This window comes from Galeopterus variegatus, unplaced genomic scaffold (genome assembly GCF_000696425.1).
Source record: "Galeopterus variegatus unplaced genomic scaffold, G_variegatus-3.0.2 Scaffold1274, whole genome shotgun sequence".
NCBI lineage: Eukaryota > Metazoa > Chordata > Mammalia > Dermoptera > Cynocephalidae > Galeopterus > Galeopterus variegatus.
Genome location: NW_007727385.1, coordinates 303,161 through 315,651, shown reverse-complemented (window position 1 = coordinate 315,651; position 12,491 = coordinate 303,161). Strand labels below are relative to the sequence as shown.

Genomic DNA, 12,491 nt, shown 5'->3' with positions numbered 1-12,491 from the left:
GTCCCCCCCCCCCCCCGCCCACCGATCCCCAGGGCGAGGGGATCATATACCCATTCGATGGCCTCTACGGACTTAAAACTCCGCGACCTCTCCAGGTGTGGACATGGTTCCCCTACCCTGCAGCGTCTTGGGACCCTGGCATCTTAACAACCCCCCACACCTCCAAAAAAAAAAAAAAAAAATTCCCATCCTCTCTGCAGCCGGGAGAGGCATTAAGGACTTCAACTCCCAGCAGCCTCTGCAGCGCCGGGTCTATGAAGCCGTAGCATCGCGGGCGCAATGCCTGCCGGGAATTGTAGTCTCTAGGCCTTTAACGGGAGCTAGGGCGTTCTGGAGGCGGGAGGGGGTGGCTGAACCCCCCGGGAGTCTCCTGGGGTAGGACAGCTGGCCCGAGTCGGGCGAAAAGTGAGGCTTGGACTGAGCTTTTTCTCCCTGCCTCGGCCCCCAGACCAGGCACTCTCTCTTACCACAGGGCGCGTGGGGACTGGTCCACAGTCCCTTGTCCGCCCTACAACCCCCATGGGCTGCCGCCCGCCACCGCCTCCTCGGCTGCCACCCAGGACACGGCAGAGATAAAAGCAGGTGAGTCTGACTATGGCTGGCTCGGAGTCTCGGCCTTCCGCAGCACCTCCACGACACCTGTCCATCTGTGAGCCCTGATCGGTTTGTCCTTAATTTCCCCTGCATCCCCCTTTCAAGCCATCTCTGATGTCTGGCTTCAAGCCGAGTGTCCTAATTCCCCCACTCCCCACATCCACCTGTCTCTCCTGGGCCCCTCTCATTTATGCCCCCCCACCCTCAATCCAACCTTCCCTTCTGGACCCATGTCTGTCTGTCTGCCCAGCCTTCTTCTCTATCCTTTTGTCTGACTGTGATCTCCAGCCATTATCTGTCCATCTGTCCTTTATTTCTGCACCCCATCTGTCCTCCTGTCCCACTCTTTCTCCCTCAAAGATATTTCTGCTCACACTGCTGCCTGTTCCTCATCACTGCCCCTCCGTCCACCCATCTCTTGAGTTCCCGAGAAGTACACACCAGCTTATTCTTCATTGCTGTCCATCTCAGCTCTCAGTCTTTCACTTCCCTTTCTCCTGTCTGTTTCTCTCTTCCTCTCTTACGGGCCCCAGTTTGCCCTTCTCTCGCCTCAGCTCTTCCACCCTCAACTTGGTCCCCATCTCTGCTTCTCCGTCCCTCCCAGCTACCACCACACATATCAACCTCTTATCTCTCTCCCTGCACCCACTCCTCTCTCCTGATCCTCTGTACTCCGGTCTGGCCTCCTTCTCATTCTTTGGACCTTCTAAGCGCCTTCCCACCCTAAGCCCCTGCTTATGCTGTTCCTGCTGCCTTAAATGCCTTTCTCCACCCCAGCCTCACTGCCCACTGCCCATGGCTGGCTCTATCTTGTTTTTAAGGTCCCAGAGAAGCCTCCCTGGCTGCCCTCCTCCCAGTTCCTTTGTGGCACATCCTCCAGCTTTTTCTCTCAGAGCATGTGAGAGTGTCTCGTTTGTTTATGTGTGTTTGTTCACTTGTTTACTCTTTGTCTCCTCTCATTGGACTGTGACACCAGTGAGTCAGGGAACTCCAGTACTTTGTTCTCTGCTGGATCTGCAGCAGCCAGCACAGTGCCTGGTGTGTAGTTGGTGTTCAGTGAATATTCATTGAATAAATGAATGAATGATGAATGGCTGTCACCTTGTCTGTCCATCTCAAAATTCTGTTCCTTCATCTGTGCACCCCTAATCTTTGTCTCCTTGTCTGTCCATCCCTTTATTGTGCATCCCGACTCTCTGCCCCTTGACTGGCCTTCCTAGTCTCTTCCTCCTTGTCCGTTTGTCCCTTTTCTCTTTTCTCTTGTCCATTCACTCCAATCTGTGTCTCCTTGGTTTATCCAACCTCTGTTACTATCTTCCTGCCTGTCCACCCCAAATTTCTGTCCTCTTGTCTATCTGCTCCTAATTTTTTTCCTCATCCATCCCTCCCTAATATCTGTCCCTTTGTCCTTCTTCCTCTAATCTCCATCCCTAAACCATCTGCTCCTAATCTCTGTCCCCTTTGCCTATCCTTCCTTCTCTCTCCTTCTCTTTCTACTCCTATCTCTGCACCCCCACCCACTCTTCTCCCCCATTCTCTTCCCCATCTGCACCCTTGCCCTACCTCTTCTGCACACAGGACCAGAAAACCACCATGTCAGGAGACTATGAGGATGACCTCTGCCGACGGGCACTCATCCTGGTCTCAGACCTCTGTGCACGGGTCCGAGATGCTGACACCAGTGACAGGTGCCAGGAATTCAATGACCTGCGGATCCGAGGCTACCCCCGGGGTCCAGATGCAGGTCAGCACCCCCAGCTGTCTTGGCCAGCCTTCTGCCTTTACTATAGCCAGGAAATCCAGAGCAGGCTCACTCAGCTTTCTGTTCTCTGTGGGGCCAGTCCTTCTTAGTGTCTTGCCTCCATCCTGCCTGCTGCTGTCCCCCCTCCCCAAAACTCCGATCTAAGGAGAAGGAGCTGTGTGATCCACTTGACCCCTGATCTTTTGAGTTTTGTGCTGTGGGCCTCCCGCCAGCTACCATCACCAAATATCCCCTTTAAATATCTTTGTGCATCTTGCATAGTGGTTAAAACCTTAGCGTCTTGAGTGAAACTGTCTGATTTGTTTGGCTTCAAATCCCACCTCCCCAACTTACTAACTGGATGGCTTTATGTAAGAGACTCTTCTGTGCCTCAGTTTCCTCATCTGGAAAATGGGGATAATAAAAGCGACTACCTCATTGGGCAGATAAGAGACTCTAATTATGTAGTACACGTGAAGTGTTTAGAACAATGCTGGGCACATGTTGGTCATTCAATAAATGTTGGTATACACTTACTGAGTACCAGCTGTGGTCCAGGCAGTTTGCAAAGTCTTTTGCATATTTCATTGACTACTCACAGTGACCCTTTGTGGTATATATAATCCCCATTTCCAATGGGAGAAACTGAGGCTCAAAAGGGTGAAGTGACTTACTTGTCCAAGGTCCTGTGCTAGGAAGCAGCAGGGTTCTGAGAACTAGGAAATATTATGAGCGTCATTGTCCACATGAGGAAACATTCACCAGAGGAAGCGTGTGCTAGGAGATCACAACAGTCATACTTGCTGAGCGCCAGGACAGGGCTTGGCATCTCCTATGCGGGATGTCCAGCTGATGATGATGAGGAATAAGACCAAGAGAGCTGCGGTCACTTGCTCAGAGTCTCACAGCCTGTAGGTAGCAGAGCTGGAATTTTATCCTAAATAGTCTAGGATGGAAATGCAGTTTGGAGTTCCCCAAGACCATCCTCAGGTTCGGTGATTTGCTAGAAGAACTCACGGAACTCAGAAAAGTTGTTGTGCTCATGGTTGTAGTTTATTGCAGTGAAAGGATACAGACTAAAATCATCAAAGGGGAGAGGTGCATAGGGCAGAGTCCAGGAGACCAGGCACAACCTTCCAGCTGTCCTTTCTCAGTGGAGTCATATGGACAGCCCTTAATTCTCCCAGCAATGGTATGTGACAACACACACAGAGTAGTGCCAACCAGGGGATCCCACCTGAGCCTTGATGTCCAGGGTTTTTATTGGGAGTCAGACATATAGACCTGGCTGATTGTCCATGTGGCTGACCTTAGTCTCCAGCCCCTCCAGAGATCGAGCTGATGGCCCAAGGCCCCCAGCATAAATCACATTGTTAACGTAGACCATCTAGCATATGTCAAAGCCCCAGGTAAGCCAACACACTCTTATCAGGCAGAACCTTCCAAGGTCTTAGAGGTTCCCTCCCAGAAGCTGATCAAGGGTCAACCTTTTGGGGGACAAGGTGAATCTTTTGCTGCATGACTACACTGCTTCTCCAAGCCTAATCCTGCACAGACAGTAATGGGGAATCTGTCAGGGCTTGGAGGATTCATGCTTTGACTTGGACAGGGTCTGTGTCAGGTGGGCAGTTGCGGAGAGTGTCTGCTCAATTTTTCTCCAAAACAATCCCCTTTCCTCAATTCTTCCCACATTCAGGAGGCTGGTAAAATTCTTGCCTCTCGTTTGTAACAAGCTCACAGAACTCTCAGCAGGTATTGATCACTTAGAAAGGAACATCCTAAAGTGTGGGGCGGGAGAAGAGAGGAAACTCAGGGGTTTTTTGCCAGTGCCTGGTGTATGGCCCTGCAATGTCACTTCCTCTCACTCAGAGCCTCAATTTTCTCATCTAAGTTATCCCTTGGTTACATGCTGTCATGAGGATTAGTGTCACACACTGCTGTAGCTTCATTGGGCAGCATAGGAGCAGAAGGCATTTCCTTCCTGCCATGTGTCTCCTGATGTAACAGGACACAGCCATTCCACTTGGCTGTCTTTGCTGGCAATGGCTTAGCTACCTGTTACCCCACGATAATCCATTGTCTGGATGGAGCAGGGATTTTCCCTGCTTCTACCTCCCTGAAACTCAGGAATCGATTCCAAAACAAATTCACATGTCCTTGAATATCATTTCTGGAAAACCCCACTCCTGGCACCAATTATGGAATAAGCCAAAAAGGTTAGTTGCAAGAATGGGGCTATACTTGGGTTTTTCTGCAGGGTGTATCAGGGTATAGTGGGCATTCAGAAGGTGTTAACTATGATGTTGGTGGTGTTGGATGCACATGGTAGCAGCAATAGGATCTATTATTCTAATAAAAATTCACATTTGAACTACCATTTATTAAGAAGTATTAGGGTTTGATAGCATAATGGTGAAAACCATGGGCTCTGGACCAGGCATCCCAGGTTCAAATCCTGACTCTACCACCTACCAGCTGTGGGACTTTGAGCAGGTGACTTTGTGCCTATTGACCTCAGTTTCCTTTTGTGGAAAATGGAGGTAAATAATGTTGCCAACTTCATGTGGTACCTGTCACACTTAAATTATCTAGTGTCTATAAAGCACTGAGGTGCCTGGTATGAAGTCACCCCTCAAATGCTTGTTATTGTATTCTACTATTTACCTTCTACATCCCTTCAACCACTATAAATAGGACTAATTTTTCCTATTTGGCAAATGGGGAATGTAAAGTTCCTAGTGGTTAAGATATGTTCCCAGGGCCACATGGCAAGCTGTGATTTGAACCCTGACCTGCCTAACTGTGCTGTGCAGTGTTCACTCTTCCTTGATCATTTCTGAGCATTTTGGAGGACTGTGGTCCTACCTCAGATGTTGTGTACTCTTATAGAGAGGCAGCATGGCCTAGTGATTAAGAGAATAAAGTCTGGAGACAGACTTCTGGATTCAAATTACAGATCTATCATTTACTACCTATGAGCCTACAGAAATCATTCAACCTCTCCATGTCTCAGTTTCCTCATCTTTAAAATGGTTGTATAAAAATGTGCACCTCATAAGGTTATAGAGTTTGAATTAATACATGTAAAGTACTTAAAGACAATGCATGGCAAACACTAAGGGTAGCTCTTCTGGGACAGCAGTGGGAAGATGCACTCTGACCCCACCTGACCCCTGACCTCTGTCCTCACTCTCTCCAGACATCTCCGTGAGCCTGCTGTCGGTCATCGTGACGTTCTGTGGAATTGTCCTTCTGGGCGTCTCCCTCTTTGTGTCCTGGAAGTTGTGCTGGGTGCCCTGGCGGGACAAGGGAGGCTCAGCTGTGGGCGGTGGTCCCCTGCGCAAAGACCTAGGCCCTGGGGTCGGGTTGGCAGGCTTGGTAGGCAGTGGTGGGCACCACCTGGGGACTGGCCTTGGTGGCCATCCTCTGCTGGGTGGCCCACACCACCATGCCCACACTGCCCACCATCCGCCCTTTGCTGAGCTGCTGGAGCCAGGCAGCCTTGGGGGCTCTGAACCTCCTGAACCCTCCTACTTGGACATGGACTCATATCCAGAGGCTGCAGCAGCAGCAGCAGTGGCCGCTGGGGTCAAACCAAGCCAGACATCCCCTGAGCTGCCCTCTGAGGTCGCGGCAGGCTCTGGGCTGCTCCTGCTGCCCCCTAGTGGTGGGGGCTTGCCCAGTGCCCAGTCGCATCAGCAGGTCACAAGCCTGGCACCCACTACCAGGTGAGAAGCTATTAGGCTGGAGGTCCACTCTGAACAACTTCTTCTCCTCTGTGTCTCATTCCCATCTATGGTTTTTCTGAGTTCTGAGGCAGGAGGGAGATTGGGATATTGACTCCTGGATTCTGGTGAAAGAGGAGGCTGGGGCCCCAGACTCGTGGATCTGAGGGAGGATAGAGGTGGGGGCCTAGACTCATTGCACCTGAAGGAGGAGGGGGCTAGGGACCTGGATACCCAGGTCCAGAGGTAGGAGGAGGCTGAAGGCAGGACTCCAGGGTCAAGAAAGTGGAGGAGAATGGGAATTGGATCCTCAAGTCCTGAGGCACAAGGCAATTCATCCCTTTCACTCTACACCAGGATTAGTAGTGGGACCGAGTTCATTCACTCATTATTCCTTTTCCTGCACATGTCTACTGAGCATCAAATATGAACTTGGCCTGAGCTAGGTATTGGGAAAACATTGGACTCTGCCCTCACGTCACTCACAGTCCAGGGGAGAGGGACCTCCAAATTGGCTGTCCCAGGACAGCCCAGCTAGTGAGGCAGTAAAGCAACTCAGAGGACTGTGGCTAGGAGCCTCCCAAAGGGGCCCTGATCCCAATCTGAGAGGAAACTGGGGGCTTTGTGGAGGTGTCTCAGCTGAGACCTGCAGGATGAGGATGTGACCTGCGCATTCCAGGCCGAGGAAACAGCCTTTGCAAAGGCAAGAGGGGAAAGAGATTGTAATGCACTGTGGGGACATCCATGAGAATAAGTCTGAACAAACAAAACTTGGGGGATGTGGCTTTGGACATTGGACCACCCAGGGCCTCAAGTGCCAGGCTGAGAGGCTAGGGCTTTGTCCTGACTACACTGAGGGGCCATGGGAGGGCTGTGAGCAGGGGAGGAATGGGCAAGGTCAGTTCTGGGTATAGAAGGACCCCTCTGGGGACATACGGGGGTGGACTGGAGGGAGAGACTGGAGGCTGACCGTCCAGGCAGGAGAGGACAACCCTTGAGCTGGGGCCAGGGCAGTGGGGATAGAGATGAGGGGATGGGTTTAGAGAAGGGAAGAAGGGGGTTGAAAGAGGGTCTGGGCTGTGTAGGTCCCTGGGGTCCATGAAGAAGTTATTTTGGGTCAGCAGCTCGAGGTCCAGAGGAGGTTTCTGGAAGCTGCTGCATCTGCAGGTGTGGGCTGGAGCTAGTTTAGAAATGGGCATAACCCCTCCCCCCCTACCCAATACAGATGGGGAAACTGAGGCTCACACAGTGAGCAAAAGAAGGCATTTGTGACCACCTGGCTGGGGGGCTGAGGAAGAAGCAGGAAGGGGTCTCCCAGGTCTTTGGATGCAAACATCGGAGACACTAACCTCACCTTGGTCTCCCCCAATCACCCCCTACAGGTACCCAGCCCTGCCCCGACCCCTCACCCAACAGACTCTGACTCCCCAACCGGACCCGAGCAGTGAGGAGCGGCCTCCTGCCCTACCCTTACCCCTGCCAGGCGGTGAGGAAAAAGCCAAACTCATTGGGCAGATCAAGCCAGAGCTGTACCAGGGAACTGGACCTGGCGGCAGGCGGGGTGGTGGGGCCCCAGGCTCCGGAGAGGCAGGTGCAGGGGCACCCTGTGGCCGCATCAGCTTCGCCCTGCGGTACCTTTATGGCTCTGACCAACTGGTGGTGAGGATCCTGCAGGCCTTGGACCTCCCCGCCAAGGACTCCAATGGCTTCTCAGACCCCTACGTCAAGATCTACCTGCTGCCTGACCGCAAGAAAAAGTTTCAGACCAAGGTCCGAGCAGCAGGCTGGACGTCAGGACCCCACAGCAGAGGGAGCTGGGAGATTGACCCTCTGGGTCTGAGGGAGGAGGAGTTGGGGGTCTCATGGAAGAAATGACTAGGGTCCAGACTCCTGGGTCTGGGGAGGAGGGGCTGGCGGGCATGGTGTCTGTCTCCATCTCTCACCCACTACCTGCCAGGTGCACAGGAAGACCCTGAACCCCATCTTCAATGAGACGTTTCAATTCTCGGTACCCCTGGCTGAGCTGGCCCAGCGCAAACTGCACTTCAGCGTCTATGACTTTGACCGCTTCTCACGGCACGACCTCATCGGCCAGGTGGTGCTGGACAACCTCCTGGAGCTGGCTGAGCAGCCCCCCGACCGCCCGCTCTGGAAGGACATCGTGGAGGGCGGCTCGGTCAGTGGCTCCTGTTTCCTGCCTGACCTTCCCTTGACCTGCCCCTTCCCAGGCCCCTGAGACTCCCCAGTTTGCAACCTCCTTGCCGTCCAACTACATAACCTCCTAACTTTTTGTCCCTGGATTTTTCTTTTAAAATGCATTGTACTGGAGAATGTTGCAAACATACAAGCAAGAACAGAGAATGATATAATGGACACCCTTGCCCTTCCCAACTTTGTCAAATATTAGCATCATGCCCGGATCCCAGATTTCCCAACTTCTGTCCTCCTTTACATCTGATGACTTCATGCCTCAACCCTATGGCTTCAACCCTCTAACCCCAGATTTCTGATCCTCCAATTTCCTGACTCCAGAGTTCTTGGGCTTTTGGTTTCCCAACCTCCTGACTTTCCAATTTCCAGACTTCCTGAAGCCCCAATCCCTCTCTAATCCCTGACCTTCAAACTCTTTCTTACCCTCTGTTTTTTTTTTATGGTCACCTCCCAAATCTTGATGGTCTGAGCCCCCAAGCCTTAGACATACTGGGATCCCTAATACCCTGACACTCCACAATTCTCCTAGCATCCAGACTGTAGGGTCTACAATCCCCCAATGGCCCCCTTCCTCATTTCTTATGATCCCTGCTATCTGGTTCTTCATTCTCTTGTGTGTCCAATCCCTCTCCCAGCCCTACTCTTAGGTCCTCGTCGGGTGTCCTGAACCCTTACTCCCCACCCCACCCCCACCAAATCTCAGCCCTCCAACTCCTCAGCCCTCCCAATTCCGATCTATGGATTACCCAACATTCTAATTCTCTAGCAATCTCTTGTAGCTATGTGTGTGTGTCGGGCAGGTGGTGAGTCCTGTCCTCATATCAGGAGAGGAAGAGCTCTGCCTACCCAATGGCCATCCTCAAGGTTCTTTCCTTCTCTGAGCCTCAGTTTCCCCATCTGTTCAATTAGATAGTTGAACCGGGTGCCTATAGGTCTTCCTATACTCCCCCTCACGAGGCTCTCCCCAGCCTGCTCACTCGGTCCCCCAAGTCCAGCTTCTGGGATCTAAGTACCTAGTTCTGGGGTCCCTGTCCTCAGGGCCCCCATCTGTCCCACCAAGTCCCTGGTCCCTGTCACCACCTGTGACCACCCCACAAAATGCCCTCTCTCTGCCTCCATCTTTATCCCCTCTTTGTGTCTGTCCCTTCTTATTTTCTCTCCCTGTCGTCATCACTTGAGCTCTTCACTTTTTCGTATATTCATTCATTCCTTCAACACAGTTTTTTTCAGGGTCAGGATCTGGGAACCCCAAACAGTGCTCAGGAGCTCCAGGTCTAGGTGGTCACACAGTTGGTGGCAGGGACTAGTGCTATAGGGTAACACGGGAGGAGCATCTACTCAGGGCTGTAGGGGATCTGGAAGCTTGTGGACAAGGTAATAATGAAGCTGAGGCTTGAAGCTGAGGAGGAGACAGGAGATGGGGAGCGAAACATATTCTAAGCAGAGGGAACAGCCTGGGCAAAGGCCCCGAAGGGAGTGACTGCATAGTCCAGGCACCTGGATTGCTATAGTTCGGAGGCAAGGGGCTGAGACGAGGCCACAGGGCTGGACAGGGCAGGTCATGGCACCTGGCTGGCTGTGGCCACTGCTCCAAGTCTATCAGTGTGTGTCAGGATGGGAGGGATCTTCTCACCTGAAGCCTCATTCTGGGTCCTGGTGTATCTCCTGTCCTCTCTAAAGCTGACTTCTCTGTGTCTCTTTTCTCTCTCTTTGTCCCACTCTGTCTGGGTCAGACTCCTCTCTTTCTCTGTGTGTGTCTGGGTGGGAGGAGGGTAATCAGTCTGTTTATCTCTCTCTCTCTCTCTCTCTCTCTCTCTCTCTCTCTCTCTCAGGTCTTTGCCCCTCCACTTCTATTCTGGGTCTCTGTCACTCTCTCTAGGTCTCTATACTCTCCTTCAAGTCTCTGTCCCCCTCTCTCTTTGGATCTCTAGTCCTGCCCCTTGGGGACTCTGATTCCCCACCCCAGGATCCTGTCTCCTTCCCCCCGCCCCAGATCTCTGCCCACTCCCAGATCTCTGTACTCCGCTATCTTTGGAGTCCTGTCCCTCTCTGCCTGGGTCTCTGTCCCCCTGTCTCTGGGCCTCTGTCACTCTCACTTTAGAACTCCGTCTGTGGATCTGTCTTTCTCACTGTATCTCTCCGGGTTTTGACCTCTGTCTCTGTCTATTTCTCCCTGTATTCTTCTCTCCCCCCACCCCACCCCACTCATGCTTCTTCCCATCTTCTCTGCAGAACAAACAGGCTTTGACGGTTGTGAGCAGCTGTGGCCAGTGAGTTCCCAGGCCTTGGCCCAGAGTCAGACTGTTAAGTGGATCAGAAACTCAAGCCCTAGATGTCAGGGAGAAGAGCTGGAGGCTTGAGATGGGAGAGAAAATCAGGAAAAGATGGGGGAGACGGGGGCGTCACTGAACCCCTTTCCCCAACTGCAGGAGAAGGCAGATCTTGGGGAGCTCAACTTCTCACTCTGCTACCTCCCCACGGCTGGGCGCCTCACCGTGACCATCATCAAAGCCTCTAACCTCAAAGCGATGGACCTCACCGGCTTCTCAGGTAGGTCCCAGGGAGGGGCTGGGGACCCGGACTCCTGGGTCTGAGGGAGGAGGGGGCTGGGGGCCCGGACTCCTGGGTCTGAGGGAGGAGGGGGCTGGGGGCCCGGACTCCTGGGTCCGAGGGAGGGGGGGGCTGGGGGCCCGGACTCCTGGGTCTGAGGGAGGAGGGGGCTGGGGGCCCGGACTCCTGGGTCTGAGGGAGGAGGGGGCTGGGGGCCCGGACTCCTGGGTCTGAGGGAGGAGGGGGCTGGGGGCCCGGACTCCTGGGTCTGAGGGAGGAGGGGGCTGGGGGCCCGGACTCCTGGGTCTGAGGGAGGAGGGGGCTGGGGGCCCGGACTCCTGGGTCTGAGGGAGGAGGGGGCTGGGGGCCCGGACTCCTGGGTCTGAGGGAGGAGGGGGCTGGGGGCCCGGACTCCTGGGTCCGAGGGAGGAGGGGGGCTGGGGGCCCGGCCTCCTGGGTCCGAGGGAGGAGGGGGGCTGGGGGCCCGGCCTCCTGGGTCCGAGGGAGGAGGGAGCTGGGAGTCCAGACTCCTGAGTCTGAGAGGCGAGGGCGCTGGGGGCCTGGATTCCTAGGTCGGAGGGAAGAGGGGGCCGAGGAATCGTGAGTCTGGAGGAACAGGAAGCTGGGAATCCCAGTTTCTTCTTTGAGGTAAAAGGAAGCTGTAGTCCCAGATTAAAAGTTCCTTTGTCCTCTCCTCCCCCGCAGTATGGGGGCACCCAGTACAGCCTTGTGGTGTTCAACACGGTAGACTGCGCTCCCGAGTCCTACGTACAATGCCACGCTCCCACCAGCAGCGCCTATGAGTTTGTCACCTGGCTCGATGGCATTAAGTGAGCTTTTCCCCCCACTTGGAGTGGGTTGGGGGACCCTGTGCGGACCGTGAATGGGTTTGAGCTGCAGGAACCATTTCCTCACATTGGATGGCTGAAAGGACTGTGAGGGTGATTTTGTTTTTGTCCATAAGTCGTTTCTCTAGTGGGTTCTGTGTGCTTAGCAATATTGCCTTCCATTTAACTTAATTTAATTTAATTTATTTATTTATTTTGAAAGATGAGTGGTAAGGGGATCTTAAGCCTTGATTTGGTGTTGTCAGCACTACACTCTCCCAAGTGAGCTATGGGCCTGCCCTTCCCTTCCATTTTAGAAGCAGAAAAATGTTCCCATTCAGGGAGGTTTGGTTGGGCTCCAAGAGCCATCTCGTCCTCCATATGTGATTCTCACCTTTTTTGACCCCTCATTCCCTGTCTACTCCAGTCGTCCTTTATCAGATGGATACATTGAAGCCTGAATACAGAGGGGATCAGAGGTATGCCAGGACAGATTCCTCTGTGATTTGGATCGGATTTAGATTACATTGCAGACTCTAGAGTCAAGCAGCCTGGGGTCAATCACAGCTATTCCACAACAGAACTCTCAGACCCAGAGTGCCTAATATAGTTCATCTCTGACGCACTCTCCGTTCCCTCACAGACCCCTACGTGAAGGCCTCTCTTATCAGCGAGGGGCGGCGTCTGAAGAAACGGAAAACCTCCATCAAGAAGAACACGCTGAACCCCACGTACAACGAGGCCCTCGTGTTCGACGTGGCTCCCGAGAGCGTGGAGAACGTGGGGCTGAGCATCGCGGTGGTGGACTATGATTGGTGAGGGGGGCGGCCGGGGGCCTGGGGG

At 53.4% G+C, this 12,491-nt stretch overlaps 1 protein-coding gene across 1 annotated transcript in view; it reads left to right on the top strand.

Annotated features, from left to right (window-relative positions):
* The first annotated feature begins 385 nt into the window (after positions 1-385).
* Positions 386-12,491, top strand: part of SYT3 (synaptotagmin III) — a 15,226-nt gene continuing 3,120 nt past the window's right edge. The window contains exons 1-7 of the mRNA XM_008576021.1: positions 386-582; positions 2,173-2,338; positions 5,535-6,063; positions 7,443-7,830; positions 8,018-8,236; positions 10,701-10,821; positions 12,292-12,463. Coding sequence (XP_008574243.1) covers positions 2,188-2,338; positions 5,535-6,063; positions 7,443-7,830; positions 8,018-8,236; positions 10,701-10,821; positions 12,292-12,463 — 1,580 coding nt within the window. The 5' untranslated portion in view covers positions 386-582; positions 2,173-2,187. The remainder of the gene's footprint in view (positions 583-2,172; positions 2,339-5,534; positions 6,064-7,442; positions 7,831-8,017; positions 8,237-10,700; positions 10,822-12,291; positions 12,464-12,491) is intronic.